This window comes from Phacochoerus africanus, chromosome 2, assembly GCF_016906955.1.
Source record: "Phacochoerus africanus isolate WHEZ1 chromosome 2, ROS_Pafr_v1, whole genome shotgun sequence".
Taxonomy (NCBI): Eukaryota; Metazoa; Chordata; class Mammalia; order Artiodactyla; family Suidae; genus Phacochoerus; species Phacochoerus africanus.
The window spans coordinates 82,775,557-82,796,748 of record NC_062545.1 but is presented as its reverse complement, the minus strand read 5'-3'; the positions used below and the strand labels follow the sequence as shown (position 1 = coordinate 82,796,748).

The 21,192-nt window shown below is 39.2% G+C and overlaps 1 protein-coding gene, 1 long non-coding RNA gene and 1 pseudogene across 4 annotated transcripts in view; 1 reads left to right on the top strand and 2 right to left on the bottom strand.

Moving 5' to 3' along the window:
• The window catches only part of ME1 (malic enzyme 1), a 193,688-nt gene extending 178,579 nt beyond the window's left edge, over positions 1-15,109 (bottom strand). Inside the window, exon 1 of one of the 3 annotated variants that reach the window (XM_047763152.1) lies at positions 14,539-15,109. In XM_047763152.1, the coding sequence (XP_047619108.1) occupies positions 14,539-14,616 (78 nt within the window). In that variant the 5' untranslated portion in view covers positions 14,617-15,109. Of the gene's footprint in view, positions 1-6,741; positions 6,761-14,538 lie in introns of those variants that run through there. The other 2 variants (XM_047763158.1, XM_047763167.1) reach the window with 2 other exon arrangements.
• LOC125117362 (uncharacterized) lies at positions 13,930-15,616 on the top strand. Its single transcript, XR_007132597.1, has 2 exons — positions 13,930-14,375; positions 15,239-15,616. It is a non-coding gene; the product is annotated as an uncharacterized LOC125117362 (long non-coding RNA).
• A 3,234-nt stretch (positions 15,617-18,850) lies between these two features.
• LOC125120658 (acyl-protein thioesterase 1-like) lies at positions 18,851-19,476 on the bottom strand (annotated as a pseudogene).
• Positions 19,477-21,192: the final 1,716 nt, after the last annotated feature.

Here is a 21,192-nt window from a genome sequence, read left to right as displayed (position 1 = left end):
AGGGAGAAAGGAAGGAATCTCATAAAGTTGCATATAAATTGCTGGGTTCACTTCTGAGCTGTTAATTTATAGATCTGATCTTAAACAGCCTAACAAACATACACTTTTGGGCTGTGTATGTATAGATCATATCTTAAACTGTGGAGTTAACCACTGCATAGATCCCACACTGGCCACTGGGTGGTACACATGATGAACAGGTCCAAATAGCACTACAAAACAGGCTCTTAAAACATAGCTGATACTGGAACCACCACCCATAGAAGGGGAGTCCAACTTTCAAACTGACCTAACCAGGTTGAGTGGCTGCAAAAATGAAAAAGAACAGTATTTCCCTGAGGATTTAACCAAAATCTAATATCTTAATATGCAAATATCCAGAACACATGAAAAAATTACTCAGCCTACAAAGAAACGGGAAAATGTTGTCACTAAAAGGGGGAAAAAATCAACAAACACCAATCCTGAGATGACGCATATAATGAAGTTATCAGATAAAGATTTACAATAAGTTATTGTAACTATGCTGCAAACCATAAGGGCAAAACATCTTGAAATGAAATGAAAAGTAGAAAGTCTTGACCAAGAAATAAAAGCTATAAAGAACCAAAAGTAAATTTTAGAATTGAAAAATACAGTGACTGAAGTAAAGTGTGTTTGTTGTTGTTGTTGTTTTGTCTTTTCTACGGCCGCTCCTGCGGCATATGGAGGTTCCCAGGCTAGGGGTCAAATCAGAGCTGTAGCCGCCGGCCTACACCAGAGCCACAGCAACGCAGGATCCGAGCCGTGTCTGCAACCTATACCACAGCTCATGGCAACGCCGGATCCTTAACCCACTGAGCAAGGGCAGGGATCAAACTCGCAACCTCATAGTTCCTAGTTGGATTCATTAACCACTGAGCCATAATGGGAACTCCTAAAGTGTTCATTAAATGGGCTCAAGGACAGAATAGAGATACAAAAGCAAATAGTTAAAGATAGATAATTAGAAGTTAACCAACTGAAAAACAAACAGAAAAAAAAAAAGACCAAAAAAATAAAGTCAGAGCCTCAGGGACCTGTGGGACAATACCGAAAGGCCTAATTATTTTATCAACAGAATCTCAAAAGAGGAGGAAAAAGAAAAAATATTTAGAGAAATAAATAGCTAAAAATGACATAAACTGACAAATTAAAGAAGCTCAGCAAGCCCCAAGAAGATAACCTCAAAGAAATCCACACCCAGAAAAACTATGTTCAAGATGCTGAAAATTAGAAATAAAGAAAACATCTGTAAAGGAGCCAGAGAAAAATGACATATTACATACATATAATAATTCAAATGACTGCAGATTTCTCATCAGAAACAAGGGAGGCCAAGATGACATTTTTAAAATGTTAAGGGAAAGGAAATGTCAACCTAGAATTCTATCTGGTGAAAATAACCTTCAGAAATGAAAAAGACAGACATTCTCAGATGAAGGAAACGGAAAACAACTGGTCTCAAGCAAAATGCTCTAAAAGAAACACTAAAGAAAATTCTTCAAGTGGAAGGGAAATGATACCAGAGGAAAACCTGAAACATCAGGAATGAAAGAAAAGTAACAGAAGTGGTAAATATCTGGGTAACTATACTAGATTATACATTCCCTCTTAAATTCTTTAAAATGCATATAACAGCTAAAATGAAAAGTTATAGGAATTCCTGTTGTGACTCAGTTGTAACAAACCTAATATCCATGTGGATGCAGGTTCGATCCCTGGACTTGCTCAGTGGGTAGAGGATCCAGCATTGCCATGAGCTGCAGTGTAGGTCGAAGACGAGGCTTGGATCTTGCGTTGCCATGGAACAGATTGGTAGCTGCAACTCCATTTTGACCCCTGGCCTGGGAACTTCCATATGCTACAGATGCAGCCTTAAAAAAAAAGTTATAAACATTACATTAAAATATCACATCAAAAAAATTTTATACACCTTACTAGCAAAATACCAAACAGTTCAATTTTTTACAACAGGCAGAAGATCTGAATAGACATTTACCCAAAGACATACATATGGCAACATACATGTGAAAAGATGTTCAAAATAACCAATCATTAGGGAAATGCAAATCAAAACCCTAACGAGATATCAAATCATACCTTGTCAGAATGGTTGCCATCAAAAAGGAAAGAAATAACAAGTGTTGTTAAGGATGTGGAGAAAAGGGAACCCTCCTGCTGTATTAGTAGGAGTGAAATTAGTATAGCAATATGGAAAACAATATGGCAGTTCCTCAAAAAATTAAAAGTAGAACTACCATATGAGTCAGCAATTCCACTTCTTAGTATTTATCTGAAGAACACAAAACACTAACTAAAAAGGATATATGTTTGTCTGATTGCTGTGGCTAGGACTGCTAATACTATGTTGAATAAAAGTGGTGAGAGTGGGCATCCTTGTTTTGCTCCAGATTTTAGCAGGAAGGATTTCAGCTTTTCTCCATTGAGTATATACTATCTATGGGTTTGTCATAAATGGCTTTTATTATGTTAAGGTATGTTCCGTCTATACCCACTTTGGTAAAAGATTTTATCATGAATGAATGCTGAATTTGGTCAAATGCTTTTTCTGCATCTATTGAGACGACCACGTGGTTTTTGACTTTTATTTTGTTAATGTGGTATATGACACTGATTGATTTGCATACATGTTGAACCATCCTTGTGTACCTGGGATGAATCCACTTGGCTGTAGTGTTTGATCTTTTTATGTGTTGTTGGATTCAGTGGGCTAAAATTTCGTTGAGAATTTTTATGTCTATATTCATCATATATTGGCCTATAATTTTCTATTTTGATAGTACTTTTGTCTGGTTTGGATATTAGGGTGATGGTGGCTTCACAGAATGTATTTGGAAATGTTCCTTCTTCTTCAACCCTTTGTAAAAATTTAAGAAGAATGGGTATAAGTTCTTTGTATGTTTTGTAGAATTCCCCTGCGAACCCATCTGGTCCTGGACTTTTTTTTCCCCCCAATACATTATTTTTTTTCCTACCGTACAGCATGGTGACCCAGTTACACATACATGTATACGTTCTTTTTTCTCACATTATCATGCTATCATAAGTGACTAGACATAGTTCCCAGTGCTACACAGCAGGATCTCATTGCTAATCCATTCCAAAGGCAATAGTCTGCATCTATTAACCCCAAGTTCCCAATGATTCCCACTCCCTCCCCCTCCTCCTTGGCAACCACAAGTCTAATATCATATGATATCACTTATCTCTACAATCTAACATATGGCACAAATGAACCTTTCCACAGAAAAGAAAATCATGGAGAATAGACTTGTGGTCCTGGACTTTTGTTTGCAGGGAGTGGTTTTATTAAATATTCAATTTCATTTCTAGTAGTGGGTCTGTTCGAATGATCTGCCTAATCAAACATAAGCTTTTGCACAGCAAAGAAAACCATAAAAAAAGACAACCTATGGAATGGGAGATAATAATTGCAAATGATGCACCCAACAAGGGTTTAATATCCAAAATATACAAACAACTCATACAATTCAACAGCAAAAAATACAAACAACCCAATGGGAAAAAACGGCAGATCTAAATAGACATTTCTCCAAAGACATATGGGTGGCCAATATGTCATCCAAATGCTCAACATCACTAATTATTAGAGAAGCATGAATCAAAACTACAATGAGGTACCACCTTACACAGGTCAGAAAGTCTATCATTAATAAGTCTACAAACAATAAATGCTGGGGAGGATATAGAGAAAAGAGAATCCTCCTACACTGTTGGTGGGAATGTAAACTGGTACAACCACTAAGGAAAAAAGCATGCAGATACCTCAGAAAACTAAATATAGAATTACCATATGATCCAGCAATCCCACTCCTAGGCATATATACAGACAAAACTTTCATTGAAAAAGATACATATATGATATGTTCATTGCAGCATTATTCACAATAGCCAAGACATGGAAACAACCTAAATATCCACCAACAGATGAATGGATTAAGAAGATATGGTACATATACACCATGGAATACTACTCAGCCGTCAAAAAGAACAAAATAATGCCATCTGCAGCAACATGGATGGAACTAGAGACTTACTTAAGTGAAGTAAGTCAGAAAGAGAAAGACAAATACCATATGATATCACTTATATGTGGAATCTAATATATGGCGCAAATGAACCTATCTACAGAAAAGAAACTCATGGACATGGAGAACAGACTTGTGGTTGCCAAGGTGGAGGAGGAGGGAGTGGGATGGACTGGGAGACTGGGATTAACAGATGCAAACTATTACATCTGGAGTGAATAAACAATAAGGTCCTGCTGTATGGCGCTGAGAACTAGAGCCAATCACTTGTGATGGAAAATAATATGAGAAAAAGCATGTATATACATGTATAACTGGGTCACTTTGCTATGCAGCAGAAATTGACAGAACATTGTGAATCAACTAAAATTAAAATTTTCTTTTTAAAAAAGGATATATGCACCCCATGTTCACTGTAGCATTACTTACAATAGCCAAGATATGGAAACAACCTAAGTGTCCATCAATGGATGAATGGTAAAGGAAATGTGGTGTAAATAAATACAAAGGAATATTATTCTGCCATGGAAAGAAGACTTGCCATTTGCAATAAACTGGCTGGACCTTGAGGGCATTGTATTAAGTGAAATAAGTCAGACAGAAAAAGATAAATAAGTACTATATAATCTCATTTACATGGGGAATCAAAACAAACAAACAAACAAACAAAAAACTAAAAAAAACAAGCTCATAGATACAGAGAATAGCATTGGTGGATGCCAGGGGTGAGGAGTGAGGAGTGGGTAAAATGAGAGATGGTGATTAAAAAGGCACAAATTTCAAGTGATAAAATAAATCATGGGGATGTAATGTACAGCATGATGACTAGAGTCAATGATAATGTACTACATATTAGGTTGCTAAGAGTAAATCTTGAAAGTTCTCATCACAAGAAAAAAAATGTGCAACTATGTATGATGATTAATGTTAACTAGACCTATATTTTGGTGATCATTGCACGATACATATAAATATCAAATCCTTGGAGCTCCCATCATGGCTCAGTGCTTAACGAATCCAACTAGGAACCATGAGGTTGTGGGTTTGATCTCCGGCCTTGGTCAGTGGGTTAAGGATCTGGCACTGCCATGAGCTGTGGTATAGATCATAGACACGGCTCAGATCCTGCCTGTGTCTGTGGTGTAGGCCAGCGGCTACAGCTCTGATTAGACCCCTAGCCTGGGAACCTCCATATGCCATGGGTGTGGCCCTAAAAACACCAAAAACAAAACAAAACAAAACAAAACAAATCCTTAGGTTGCATACCTGAAATGAATATAATGCCATATGTCGATTAGATCTTAATTTTTAAAATATTACGTAATACATGTCAGTGGATATAATATATATAAAACAACTGTGACATAAACAGAGGAAAGTAGTGGGATCTCTAAGATGGTTAGATTTCTACATTCCAATTGAAGAGGCAAAATGTTCATTTTAAATAGATTGTGACAAGTTATGTACATCATAACTCCTGGAGCAACTAATAAAAAAGATGATACAAAAAGATATTGTCAAAATCTCAAAAGAGAAATTAAAAAGGAATAATAAAAATATTCAAACAATACACAAGGCAGGCAAAGAGAAACAGAAGAATAAAAAAAACAGAGGGAACAAATAGATACCTCATAATAAAATGGTAGTCAGAAATCCAAACATTAATAATTACGTTAAGTGTAAATGGTCTAAACACAGAAATTAAAAGACAGATATTGTCAGAAATTGGCAATGGCCAGAAGCAAAACCGACTGATTAGATCATTACTGTTTCTTACCTACATGTGCCTGTGAGGATCATGGAAATGTCAACCTTAACCTCTGACTCTATAAGTCACCATTTCCAGTTCTTCCTTTTCACTTATGTCATTAAATCGTTAAAATCAGTAATATCTCTATGTTACTTATTAAGCCTTCTCATTTTTCCAATTTCTCTACCGAATTTTCTCACGATTTGGAAAAACATAAATTTCCTGAGATATTTATGAAAGAAATTACTTCATAGAAAGTTTTTTCTCTATGATGTGTCCTGTCCTAAGAGAGATTAAAATTTTCTAGTACTAGTGTGTGTTTTTTATTTCTCTGCACGTCCTATAGTGTTTCTTTTTATAAAGGTAGTTGCTTTATTATTTGGAGTGCAGATATTCATTATATTCATAACTTCATTAAGACTTGTACCTTGCAGTATTATAAAGTGTATTTTGTCTCACTTAATGCTTTTCGACATTGTCTGATGTCAGGATATCCCTGATTTCTTGTTGTTTGCATTTTCTCATATTTTTATTTTTAGCTTCTTGTAACATTTTATTTTCAATGTCTCTCACAGGCAGCATAGTTTGCATGTTCTTTGTTAAACAATCTGGAAATAATTTTATTAATAGATGAGTTAATTTTCATTCATATTATTGATAATGACCAATTTGTTCTCAATTCTGTCATTAGGTTATAGTTTACACATATAAAAATTAAACATAAGCAAGATTTTAAATAGGTAAAAAAATAAAAAACCCTGCAAAAATGCTCATTAACCACATTTCAATTGATTTTTGACTCTGGGTACATAAGTAAGGACCTATGGTTTTGCTGGCTTGCCAAATCTGCCACTATTAATAACAACAATAACGTTCTCATAGTTTCAAGATAAAAAATACCTCAATTCGGACATGTAGATGGATAAACAAAAGGAGGTTGTTCCAGTACTGCCAAGGCAAACTCAAACCCAATATGCAACGCTAAGACACAGAAAAGAAAGTTACTCTTGAATAATATTTCTAGGTATATGAATGCACTCCTTAAGTCATAGAGCAGAATTATCTTAAAACTTAGATTTTAAAATGGATAAAATAGATTGTGATTTGTTAGTGAATCATAAAAAAACGTTTTTTAACTGAAATGGGATGCTACTATAGCAAGGGAAAGTACTGTATTATGAAATTTTTGTTTCAATTACATAAATGTGTTAGTTTGCTAAAGCTGCCATAGTGAAGTACCAGACTGGGGGCTAAAACAACAGAAATTTATTTTCTCACAATTCTAGAGGCTAGAAGTTCAAGATCAATATGTCTGTCCAAAAGGGCTGCTTACATTCTGAGGCTTCTTTCATTGACTTATAGGTGGCTATCTTCTCCCATCATTTTCACACTGACTTTACCACATGTATGTGTCCTGATCTCTTCTTACAAGAACACTAGTCAAGATCTGATTTTAACTTACCTCTTTAAAAACCTTATTTCCAAACATGGGTAATTCAGAGAGACTGGGGGTTAGAACTTCAACACATGATTTTACAGAGGACGTAATTCAGCCCATAACAATATGTTTATACACACATATGTATACGTATACTCTGTCATAATTTAAAAGGTTGAAAGTATCTTAGAGGACTCTGAATAGATATTTTAAATGTACTTTAGTATACTGAGAACTTAAGGGGTCTAGCCCTAATAAGATAATGGAGTTTTAGGACTCTTTCATCTCCGTATCTCCAGGCCTTAGCAAGACAGTTTAGAATTTACCCTAGGGAAACTCACACTGGAATCATGGACATTCCTATGAACATTCAGTACTTTTGCTGATGTTCTTACTCAACCATGACCTGACTTTTTTTTTTTTTTTTTTCTGTTTTTAGGTCACACCCTTGGCACATGGAAGTTTCCAGGCCAGGGATGGAATCTGAGCTGCAGCTGCAACCAACATCACAGCTATGGCAACACTGGATCCTTAACCCACTGCACCACAGCGGGAACCGCAAGCATTATCTGAATGAAAAAAGGATGTTAGTGTTGTAGGTCTGAGGTGCGTTTAGGAGTATAAAAGCTCTAAGGGTTATGTTTTCATGTTTTTGGAGAATGCTATCAATTACTATATTGACTTCCCAAAGTACCAATTAAACTACATAAATTTAAAGGTACTGTGTCTCTTTTCTCTCTTTAATCACAAAGCCCTCAAGTATCTGAAAGTGGTTTGGTTGATGGCTAACTCAGATACTTGTTCAGGGCCTGATGAAAAATATTGATGTTTCAAATTCTCTAAATTCATTCATCACTCATTTTAAAGTGCACTATACTACACATATTAAACTAAAGACAGGCAAAAATTAATACATAAGTCATAAAGTGTTTTAAATAGCACTTCAAAATAGCACTTCAAGAATACAAACAACCACTCTTTACATTTAGGCCCCATGTCTAAGAAATTTTCCTAATAATTTAGATTAGAAACATTCCCAAATTATTTTCCACTGAATTGTAACATGTCTGATGATCAGTTCTGAATCCAAACACTGCCAACAAGTTCGCTGAGTTGGCTCAGGACCATAAAATAAATGATGATGTAACAAATAGGCCAAATCAGGCCACCTGAAGTCTGGAACAGTATTTGGTCATGTCATTTTTGAAAACCATTGGAAAAGAGTCCAAATACTTGTTTTGTCTGAGTAAATGATTACTTACAAAGTCAAACACATTAAAGTCTGGTTTCACACCACTGGAACTCTTAAATTTAATATCTTTGCATTTCACTGCTCTTATCCCAACAATTTTAACTACCCAGGGCACACCTCTACCTTTCTCAATAAGCCATGTTCTTTCATACTTCCAAACCTTTACACACGTTGCATACTGAGAGGCAAAAAGCCTTCCTTGTTCTTTTTCTTCCCAAATACATTCTTTAACCTACATCTGGCATTTTGTGAAAGAGCTATATGAAAGATTGCAAAGATCATATGATATCAATCAAGCTCACTCAGAGTAAAATGTAAATCTGTCTCTCCCAGAGAGAAGAATATATTTTCGTTTTTTACTAAGAAATTCATAAATTAACACAACCATGTTTGTTTCATTAAATCAAAGTCAAGGGTGAAGGGAGTAAAGAGTATCCCCTGAAGAAAAGAAGTACTCTATAATTGTTCTGGCACAGAGTTGTGACTATATAAAAGTATTATTATATATCAATAATTAGTTGCAGTAATTTAAAAAACTTTTTATAATGTATAACTCAGAGGAGTTCCTGTCGTGGCGCGGTGGTTAACGAATCTGACTAGGAACCATGAGGCTGTGGGTTCGATGCCTGCCCTTGCTCAGTGGGTTAATGATCTGGCATTGCTGTGAGCTGTGGTGTAGGTTGCAGACGCGGCTCGGATCCCGTGTTGCTGTGGCTGTGGTGTAAGCTGGCAGCTACAGCTCCAATTCGACCCCTAGCCTGGGAACCTTCATATGCCACGGGAGCAACCCAAAAAATGGCAAAAAGACAAAAAAAAATTAATATGTACTCTTTAATATCTGAGTGGAAAGGTAAAGCAAATCATATTACAATGGAAATGCTATGTACATTCAAGTATGAATCTTATTCATTGCTATATCCCCTGCACCCAGAATATCACCGAGCATACAGTGGGTTCGGAATAAATATCTGAATATTTGCTAAGTTTTAAAAGAGAGAAATAAATTTGTGATTCTAGTTTACAAGGACAGTAACTGAAGCTAGCTGAGGAAAATCCCCCTTGAAATCTCACAACTGCCAATTCAAAAAATTCCTCTGCACACAAAATCTTAAAAGTTCATTCCATTATTTCGCATTTTCTACACTTACTCAAAAGCTAGGACATCAGAACGTGAAGTGAAAAATCTCAGGCCTATTCCTCTCAGCAATATTTTCTGTACTTCCTATCGCCAGTGCTCAAATCAAATTCACCCTCCTACTCATTAGAGCAAAACATTTTGTGGTTCTGTGCTATCGTATATTACAAAAGAAGTAGACAAATACGGAGGCGTACAGCTATACGTCTCCATTACAAATGACCTTCACATCATCAGGATTTCACCTTAAATAAAAATATATCTGGAGTTCCCGTCATGGTGCAGCACAAACAAATCCAACTAGGAACCATGAGGTTGCAGGTTTGATCCCTAGCCTTGCTCAGCGGGTTAAGGATCTAGTGTTGCCATGAGCTGAGCTGTGGTGTAGGTCTCCGATGGGGCTGGAATCCTGGGTCGCTGTGGCTGTGGTGTAGGCCGACAGCTGTAGCTCCAATTGGACCCCTAGCCTCGGAACCTCCTTATGCCGTGGGTGCAGCCCTAAAAAGCAAAAAAAAAAAAAACCGCTTCTCAAATTGCCGAGGCAACCTCAGAGAACTGTACTAAGTGAAAATTTCTGAATGATTCATTCTAGTACAGTTTACACTGAAGAAAGAGAGGACGTTTAAGGTAACTTTCCTTCATAGTCATCAGCCTTATTTCGCTTTTTTCCTCTACAACACATTTAATTAAGTTCTTGACATATCAAGACAAACAGCGACAAAACACTTGCCCCAGAAGCTCATTTTTCAGATTTAAAAGTTAACAAGTTCACCAAAACTGACTTAGATAAAACACCCACCACTATCTTGAACTGCACGTAAATGCCTAAAACATCTTTGTGACATTTACTTGTAGGTCACATTATCATTTAATCATAAAGATAGAGAAACCATGTAAAAACAAGTTAATTATGATAGAAGTTAGTGTTTTCTATCATTGCACAGATGAATAAAGCTAACCAATAAATTGAAAAATTAAAAAAAATAGTGTAATCATTTTTACTGTGTGTAAAATTTTAATTTTGAAGAGTGATTTATGAAACATTAGAAACATTATTTTCCTGTGATTTATGAAACATTATTATTGACCTGTCTTGAGGGGAAAAAAAGGAAACACAACTCAACTAAATCAGAAAGTATCCTTGATACTGAATTAGATAAGCACACATAATGCAGGCAAAATAAGCACCTCAAAAATAGTTTGGGCTATGAACAGAAAGAAACCAAATCTTCTAAGTGTGAGGCAGAAATACTTCTCTAAATGCTATGATGAAATCTTACCTGGAATGATGAATACTTGAGTATACAAAGAGTAAGAGCCAGACATGAGTTTTTTTTTTCCACCGCCCCCTTGGGATATGGAAGTTTCCAGGCCAGGGATCAAATCTAAGCACAGCTTTGACCTATGCCACAGCTGCAGCAACACTGGGTCCTTAAGCTGCTGCACCACAGCAGGAACTCCCCAGACATCAATTTTTACCAATGAAGAAAGATTCTATTTCTCTTTTTTTAAATGTCTTATTTTTAAATTCAGATCACATCTTCTGTTAACGTTGACACCAAGATTAAGCACCTCCCAGAGGCTGCCCAGAAAATAATTAAAATTTCAAGGGATGGTCAGGCTTAAACTAAATTTCAACTTTTCTTACTACATTCTATTACACAATGTAATGGTATATGAAGTCAACTGAGCCTTAGACTTGGATGTGAATTTACTTTCAAGAAATTACATTAAAGAGGATAAATGTCTTAGGATAATGCCCACACTATCAGTTAAAAGCTCCCTTTCTTTCTTTATTTAGTCTTTTTTTTTTTTTAGGGTCACACCCATAGCATAGGAAGTTCCAAGGATAGGGATCAAATTTGAGCTGCAGCTGCCGGCCTAGGCCACAGCCACAGCAACTCAGGGTCCAAGCCACATCTGTGACTTTTACTGCAGCTCATCACAACGCTGGACCCTTAACCTACTACAAGGCCAGGGATTGAACCCATGTCCTCATGGATACTAGTCAGGTCCATTACCACTGAGCCACAATGGGAACTACAAAGTTACCTGCTTTAAAAGCTGAGTTTTGTCTGGAAGACAAAAAAAAAAGGTTTTTAAACATGGCTCCTTAATTCATTCAATAAACATTTATTTAATGTCCACTGAGCAAAATTCTGTCTAAGGATTATGATTCCTGCCCTATGACAATCAAAATCAAATAAGAAAATAATAGATATAATGCACTGAATAGCAAATGACATCGTACAACTGAAGGCCTAAAAAACAGAGGTATTAAGTAATAATAAAAAGATTAAGGTTATTAAGAAAGTCTTATCCAAAGAGCAAGATGAAATCAACTCATGGCATTTTAATTGTAGGAAGTACACACAGACAAAAAGGACAGTATTCTGAGATTCAGCAAATATATTTGAAACGGAAGGTCAGTTGGGGAACTAACAAGATAAATCTGGAGAAGATATGTAAACCTAATTGACAGATTGCTTTTACATTCAACAGAAGAGCAAATAATAACATACTTAAAATACTTGGAAGATAGAAGAGTAACAAAAGAAAGTGCTAATTGATGAAGATATTTCTCAATACCTACATGTAGGACAGACCCTAATACTAAAAATAAAACCAGAAAAACTGCTGCAATTACCTAAAGGTGAGGTGATGAAGATCTGTGTGACTATAGCTGAAGAAGCCTTAGTGTGGCCAGGTGACTTGCTAGGGGGGTAAGATTTACAAGTATTTCTTTGCAGCCAAGGTTACCACAAAGAATCAATAAAAATTCGTGGGAAACTTAAAGGCCCAGAGGCCTTCAGAGCAAAGCCCATCAAGAAGATCCCACAGCCACGGTTTCAATGATACATGTGATGATATTCTGTTAGTTCCATGAGGTACCACCCAACTGTGTTAGAAATGAACAAGAGTAAAACTTATTTCATTAATCAACCCAAAGCTGGTGACTTAGATTTTAAATCCAATTTGATACTATGCAGACAATACAGTTCAATTACACATTCAAAAAATGTGTTCTTAACACTGATGCATCTTAATACCTTTGGTGAAAGATCTCTGTGACAGTATTAATCTTAAGTAGATATTAATCCTTATTTGTAAATAGGAGTTGAAAGAACTTCAAAATCATATGTTCCTTTTTTTTTTTTTTTTTTGCTTTTTAGGGCTGTACTGAAGGCATATGCAAAATCTCAGGCTAGAGGCAGAATCGGAGCTGCACCTGCCAATCTATGCCACAGCAACCTACACACTGCTCACAGCAACACCTGACCTGATCCCCGACCCACTAAGGGAGGCCAGGGATCGAACCTGCATCTTCATGGATACTAGCTGTATTCGTTTCTGCTGCGCCACAACGGAAACTCCCCGTAAACTCTTGATGTAAACAGTAAAAGTGTAATTATTCTTGCTCAAGAATTGCCTATTCCATCTACCCACTTGAGACAGACACGCTCTCCCCCAAATTGAGGAAATTCAAACAGGTTATACCACTCACACAATTCTTCTTAAGTGGAATTCCATTATTTGGTCATAAATTACAGCTACACGTGAAAGCCATAAATTGTTTTGTCACATTAAATTCTCCCTTTCTACTGAAAGTAGGCCCCAGCCTGCAGAATAATAAAAAGAAAAATCAAACTAGCAATTAAAATCAATTCGAAGGAAAAACAGGAAATATATAAAACTTCATGATTCTTTATGACCACAAATAATACTAAACAATCATAGATCAATAGAAGTTGCTTGTCACAACAAAAATCAAAAAGAATGCCCAATAGCTATAATTTATTAAATCAAAGGAATCACAAGGCTTCAAGCCATTAATAATGATCAACAAATCACTGTCAACATGCGGAGGGGGGCTGAGGTTCAGTTCTTGATGTAAAAAGATGTCTAGTAAAGACAGTCCCAAAATGACTCAACAAGCCTCCGTACCGACTGATGGCATTTTCTTTGCACTAAATAAAAAAGAAATATCAAAAGCACACCCTTACACAAAAAGAACTATCCAGAGATCCAGAGACAAGCCTGGCTCTAAAATAAGTGTGACTGCTAAGTGGCTAGATAAGCAAATTTATAAATTCCCAGGTGTACTCATTTGCGAGCACTCTCAGGTGTTTATACTACATTACCAGGGAAGAAAAATGAATGGCACGAGGATCTGAAAAAGGGTCTCCTGCACCTAATTCCCCTTTTAACAAAAAGAGGAGAGGTCTGAAAAAAAAAATTAATGTTTAGAAAACCAGATTCAAAACACCTGGAAGGGCTTTACCCACAGTCCTGCTGGGACAGGGATTCTGCACCAGGCCACGCGGTGCCAGAGGCAGAAGCCACCCACCACCTAGTCTCAAGCCCCTGCAGAAACAAGAAGGCCTTGACTTCCAGGTTGTTCAAGTAATTGTAGACTCTCAGAACACGTTTTCGTCCAGTCTGGACTAGTGGAGCCACTTCTCTCCACAGCAGCCTCCAATCGTCGCCACTCTGAGCGGACCCCGTCCGTGGGTGGCACATCGAGGCTGAGCTGGCAGCCCACCTGCTACCTTCGCAGACGTACTCAACTCACTCCGCGACCACTGCTTTACTTGGCTCTCGGTCTGGGAGAAGAGAAGCCAAGTACCTAAACAAGTTACATCTCCTCCTTTCCCCAAGCAGGATGCCGAGGCGCGGACCCACAGCACCGCCTCCCATCACACTGCCAGGTACCGACCCGAGCCGAGGCTGGGGGCGCCCCGGAAGCCCCAGCCGCTCAGCAGGGTTGCTGGCCGGGCGGCGTCCCAGGAGTGGGGTCGGAGGGGCGAGGCGGCCCGGCAACCGCGGGCTGGCCGGCCAGTGACCGTGACCGAGGAGGGCTGGCGGGCGTACCTTGTTGAGATGGGGGATCCGCGTCACGGCATAGCCGCGCTGGAGCGTGTGGCGGCGGCGGGGGGCTCGGGGCTCCATGGCGGGCTGGCCCTGGGGCGGCGGCACTGGGCTGAGCGGTCGGATGCTGCCGGGGCGCCCGAGCTGACTGCGGCGGCGGCGGCGGCGGCGGCGGCGCGGGGAAAGGGCCGGCGGCTGGGGGCGGGCGTGGGTGGCGAGAGGGGGTGGACGCGGCGGGAGGAGCCGGCCAGAAGCCGGAGTCCCAGCCGGGCAGCCTGCGAGAAGCGCTGAGTCATGGCAGGAGATCAGGCGAGCGGCGAGCGAGGAGGAGGAGGAAGCGCGAGGCCCTGGCGGCGCCGCTCCCTTTCATGCCTAGGGTCCCCGCTCGCCATCGCTTTCCAGCCACAACTGTCCCAGCCCATCCCTGCGTGGAACGTGGCACGGCGTTGTGCACACAGTGCTCTCCTTGGTTCAGAGAACCAAGTAGGGAGCAAGGTCATGTCCCCCCGCCCGACCTGCGGGCACCATCACCCTTGGCCAGGATGGCCCCGCAGCCGCACCCGCGGGGAGGTGGAGAGAGCGTGGGAAGCGAGTGCTTCGGGCGGAGAGGACAGCTGCTCAGGCACCAAGGGGGACTTGGGGCAGTCTGCGGGAGGCCTCAGCTGTTTGATGAAAACCAGACTTCACTTCTCTCTTCCTATAGGCTCTCCGAAACACTCCATCCACAATTCTGGATGTCAGCCAGGCCCGGGGGCTGTTGGAAACCAACCTTGACCCAGAAAGCCCAGGCTCTGGTAGAACTGGAAGGGAAGGGTGGAGAGTGCGGGCCCCGAAACCACCAGAGTCTCTGTGGAACATCCCTGGGCTTTTATTTTAATGCCATTAGAAGAAAAGACAAGGTGCAAGTGTTAGGAGCCAATGAACTGTCCCATTTATCTTGTATATATTGTTGCGGAGAGTTCCAGAAGCCAGGATGTTTAAGAACCTCTCTGATTCATGAGGGGTAACTCAATCTTTAAGGGCTTTGGTTTCTTCTTAGATAAAACAGAAGGTCAGAATAAATAATCTCCCAGCGCTGGAATTCTATTGTTATTCTTTATACTTGAAGTATCAAGGCATGTTGGAGTAGTCAGATCACAGCCAAAAGCAGTGTCTGATACAACAAACACTAAAAGCTTTCTGTGCTCCAATTTCTTTTTCAGTCAATAGGATCGAGAGTTTCTGCCCTGTTCCTACCCAATAATATTACAAAAGATAGCATTTGGGGTTATTTGATTTTATCTGTGCATAAGCATAGAATGTTTTGAGTGTGTTGACACATTCAACCACAGTATTTTATTTATTTACTCTTATCCACAGGGTTTTATTTCTAATTATGTCTTTTTTCCTTATCAGAAAGATTTGTTACAGTATTGCTTTTTGGCAATACTTATATCCAGGAGCTTCTCAGTCCTGGACTTTAAATTATCTAGAATCTGTTGTTTTAATATATTGTATTAAGCTATTAATACAAAGGTTTATTGTATTTGCATCACAGAGTTCTTTAAAGATTTCTTGCATTTAAGTACCACTTTTCACTGTGAATTCTATAAGCCATAAATAATTAACCCAAGGATATCTGAGAGGAAGGGATACTTTACAAAACTCACTCTCTTGAATTAACTGAGGCACATTACAATTAGAGTGTTTTATCCAAGACAAAACCAGTTTAACAACAGGCCTGGAGATAAAATGCAAGATGCTGAAGAAGAAACAAAAATGTTAGTACAACAGAACTTTGTTGTAATACAGCTCTTATTACATAGATTTAGACATATTATCGATCTATTCCTATTGCTGTCGTATAATACTCAGAGGAAGAAAAGCTGATGTAAATATAGGGAGTAGTCCCAAAAGAGTGTGTGGCCTTTCCCCCTCAGCATCATTCCAGAAGGATTATAAGATTTTGCCACTGCAGGTAAAATTCACATCTCTCTTCCATGTGTTTCCTTTTCTCATGAAAAGATCTCCAATCCTCTTGAAAGATAGGATCTGGCCTAGCTGGGGGTGCGGTACTATATATTCATATTCAGTTCCAAGGGGACTGGAATAAACTTATCTTTCCCCATAAATGTTAGCTAGAACACTAAATTTTTCAATCCTTTTCAAAAGTGTGTAGGTTTTATTGCAAAAAAAAACCAAAAAACAAAAACAGAAAACATGTAAAAAAACTCAAAAAACACTTTTGCTATAATTTTCCTCAAGAGAAACTTCAGTCATTCATTAGGTCTACAACACAATTGATAAAGAATGGGGGTGATTCACTAAGGGACTAGAATCTGTACTTTCTGTACACAGTAAGAATATTAAGTCAAAATCAGATTTTCCTTGCCCAGGTTTAATGTACAATGAACTCTAATCATATTTAAATATGATTGTAGCCTTCCTATGTAATGTCACTGAGTTTTCAAGTAGAGAAAATTTAGAAGCTATCTAATAGCACATGTAACATTTCAAATGTAACTTTCATGGGAAAAAGATCATCCAGTAGAAAAGAAGATATAGCTATAGGGTGGGTTGTGACATGAAGCAAATGCTTTTGTGTTTCTTCACACAAAAACACATTACTGTGGGAGTTCTAGTCGTGGCTCAGTGGAAACGAATCTGGCTAGAATCCATGAGGACGAAGGTTTGATCCCTGGCCTCACTCAATGAGTTAAGGATCCGGCGTTGCCATGAGCTGTGGTATAGTTCACAGACGCGGTTCGGATCTGGTGTTGCTGTGGCTGTGGTGCAGGCCAGCAGCTACAGCTCCAAGTCGACCCCTAGCCTGGGAACTTCCATATGCCACAGGTGTTGTCCTAAAAAGATAAAAAAAAAATTACTGCTATGTAAAATAAGTTCTAATTTTTTTTTTTTTTAGTTGAGAGTTTTTAAAATGCCTAGATCTTGGGGTTCTATTTAAAAATTCCAGTGTTCAACGTATTAGAGGGAAGACGTTCTACCAGGGAGGCTGACCCTAAAAGTTCAGAATCAACAATAGGTAGCTGAATCCTTGGGGGTGGCCAGCCCCAGGGTAATTGCCAGCCACGGAGAGAGTTAACTTTTTCCTGCATACTGCAGGGAGGATATACAACTTGAATGAGGGAGGCAAAACTTTCTACCCATCTTCAGTTGTCAGCTGAGGCTCTAAGATGATGACATATTAGAGTCCCACTATGGCACAACATGATTGGCCATGTCTCTTAAGCACCAGGACACAGATTCAATCCCAGGCCCTGCACAGTGGGTTAAAGCATATGGCATTGCCACAGCTGCAGCGTAGGTTGCAACTGCAGCTTGGATCTGATCCCTGGCCCTGGGGAATTCCATCTGCCATGGGGTGGCCAAAAAAAAAAAAAAAATGACATATTAAGAGAAAAAGCGTTTATGAACCCCTGCAGTGCACATCAAGCAGGAGAAACCCAAAACGAAGAGTGGCTCAAAGCCTCAGCTTAGAACTGAGGTCTTATATAGTATCTTCAATAAAGGACAAAAAGTTTGTAAAGAAATGACAGGACAAAGGAGATCAGTTTTTGGCTTCCAAGGACAGCAAACTGTAGGAAGATAAATACATGGGAAGAAACTAATGGAATGAGGTTTGTTTGCAGATTCCTCTGGTCTTCAAAAATACATATTTTGGGGTGACATATCTTGGCTTTACCTGGCTTGAAGGAATCTTTGATGAACCAAGCTATAAGTTATTGGTTTTTAAGTATTATAGTAATAGGTGAAATGGGTAAATGAATCCTTTCATTAGAATGTTTTTAAAGAGATGTATCTTTATTCTATAAGCAAAAGTTTATGCCAAAGTCTCATCCTCTAGGGGACCCTACAGAATGCCTAGAGCTCTCTATATATCACATTTTTTTTTTGAAGAAAGCAATATTCCTCTTTATTAACCCTTAAAAGCATTATCTCTACTATTAGCAATAATGTAATCCCACCTTATTCTTATATGTATGACAATTATTAAAAATATATGAATATATATAAAAATACAGATACTGCATGGTGATTTGGTAATCTTGGAATAAAGCCATAGACTAAGCCAGAACATGCAGAAGTTGTTTATATCTTAACTGTTCATTTATATCAACAATGTTTTCATTAAGCATGCTACTGATTTGTAAATGATGTCATGAAAAATCTGCTTGCATTATTTTGTTTGGCTGAATTACATGTGGGAAAAAGAAGCTGGCTTTTTTCACCTACTACAAACCATCATAAATTTCCCACAAGGAGACATTACTTAGGAATTATTTGTGGAAGTGCTCTATATCCATCAGCCCTGGTGTCATGAACCATGCATCTTGCTTTCATGGGTTTTTAAGGTCACGCTGGCTGGATTTACCAATGTTTTTAGCTTTTCTACAGTAAGAGAACCAACCCTTAGGGCAACTTAAGGGGAGTAGTCTCCATGGCCCCAGAGAATAGAAGTATCTCTTTTAGTGCCACCGATAGGACCCCATGGAATCCAAGCCAGCACTGAATGCAGCAATGCCTTTCAGTTTCTGCTGCGCGGTAACATCAGCGTACGAAGATAAAGCTCCCTCCTGGAAAAATCCTCCCAAAATAATAATGTTGAAAGGAACACTGTTCTTCACCTCTGCCCTATCAAAGCTTTTACAATTTCTGCTGCCTGTTTAATTCCATTGAATATGGTGAAAGCCCAATAAAATCAAACTGAGAGGCATAACCACACTCACATTTAATGCAACAGGCATAATTGATGCAAGCAGGTAGATATATTTGATACATGAATTTCTGATACCTGCAAAGGCTTCTTGCCCATCCAAGCTCTGTATCTCCAGATCCATGCAGGAAAATCACCACAGCGAGGCCGTTCCAGGAATCAGAAGCTGAAAGAAGAGCATCATCCGACAGCTGAAGACCCTCTGGAGAGTACAATTTACAAATCATGGATCTAGGCCAGTGGTTTTCAGTCTTTCTCCCATAATAGAATCCCTTGGAGAGCTTTAAAAACATTTGACCACGGGAGTTCCCGTCGTGGCGCAGTGGCTAACGAATCCGACTAGGAACCATGAGGTGGCAGGTTCGGTCCCTGCCCTTGCTCAGTGGGTTAACTATCCGGCGTTGCCGTGAGCTGTGGTGTAGGTTGCAGACGTGGCTCGGATCCCGCGTTGCTGTGGCTCTGGCATAGGCCGGTGGCTACAGCTCCAATTGGACCCCTAGCCTGGGAACCTCCCATATGCCTCGGGAGCGGCCCAAGAAATGCCAAAAAAAAAAAAAAAAAAAAAAAACTTGACCAGACCCAGAGTTGTTGATTCCATTGGTCTGGGTGGTAGCCTCAGCATTGGGGTTTTGTTCCTAAGGTCCCCAGTTGATTCTAATTTGCTGCCAAATTAGAATTCTGGACCACTCATCTAGAATAATGGGTTCTCACACTTTTTCTTGCATAAGAATTAGTTTCAGGGCTTGTTAAAGGAGGGTTCCACCCCCAGAGTCTCTGATTCAGTAAGTTTGCCTTGGTGCTCCATACTTTGCATTTCTAACAAGTTCCCAGGTGATGCTATTGATGATGGTCATGTGACTATATTTTGTGACCCACTGGTCTAGAGAACCACTATCCAACAGAAATGTTATGTGAGCCACATATGGTTTGGTTTTCCAAGTAGCCATGTTTTTGAAAAAAGGTAAGAAGCAGGTGGAATTTATTTTAATAACATATTTTATTTAACTAAATACTATATCCAAAATATTTGTATGTCAATATATTATCAATATAAAATCCATTAGTAAGATGTACTTTTTTCTTTTGTAATAAGTCTGAAATCGAGTGTATTTTACACATGTAGCACATCTCAATTTTGTTTTGTTTTGTTTTGTCTTTTCGTCTTTTCTAGGGCCGTGCCTGCAGCATATTGGAGGTTCCCAGGCTAGGGGTCCAAACAGAGCTGTAGCCACCGGCCTACGCCACAGCCACAGCAATGTGAGATCCAAGCCGACCGTGACCTACACCACAGCTCACGGCAAGGCCAGATCTTTAACCCACTGAGCGAGGCCAGGGATCGAATCCACAACCTCATGGTTCCTAGACAGATTCGTAACCACTGAGCCATGACGGGAACTCCTGACACCAAATTTTTATCAAAAATACTTGTTCTGGAGAGTTCCCACTGTGGCACATCACGTTAAGGATTCAGCATTGTCTCTGTGGCTATGTGGGTTTGATCCCCAGCCCAGGGCAGCAGGTTAAGGATCCAGCATTGTGGCAGCTGTGGCATAAATCTCAGCTGCAGCTCAAATTCCATATGCATCGGGTGTGGCTGGAAAAACAACACTTGTTCTGCAGTTAGATTTTATAAAATTTACAGTTGAAAAGATTGATCACCAATATACCTACCTATTTCTATCTGTTTGAACAGGCAATTTCCATATTTTTTTAGCACTAAAATTTCATTTTAATGAAAATAGCAGAAGTTGATAGTATGTTTTTCAGTGCTCACCTTTGTGTAGGTTCATAAAATGTTCCATACTGGTTCAGAAGTAATTCTGTAAAATTCAGTTCCAAGATTTCGTGCTTAACTCCTGGCAGCAGGACCTTTCCAAAGTCTCCACAGCCCAGCCAACTCCAAACACAGGGGCTCTGGGCTCTGGGGAAGAAAGGCAAAATTT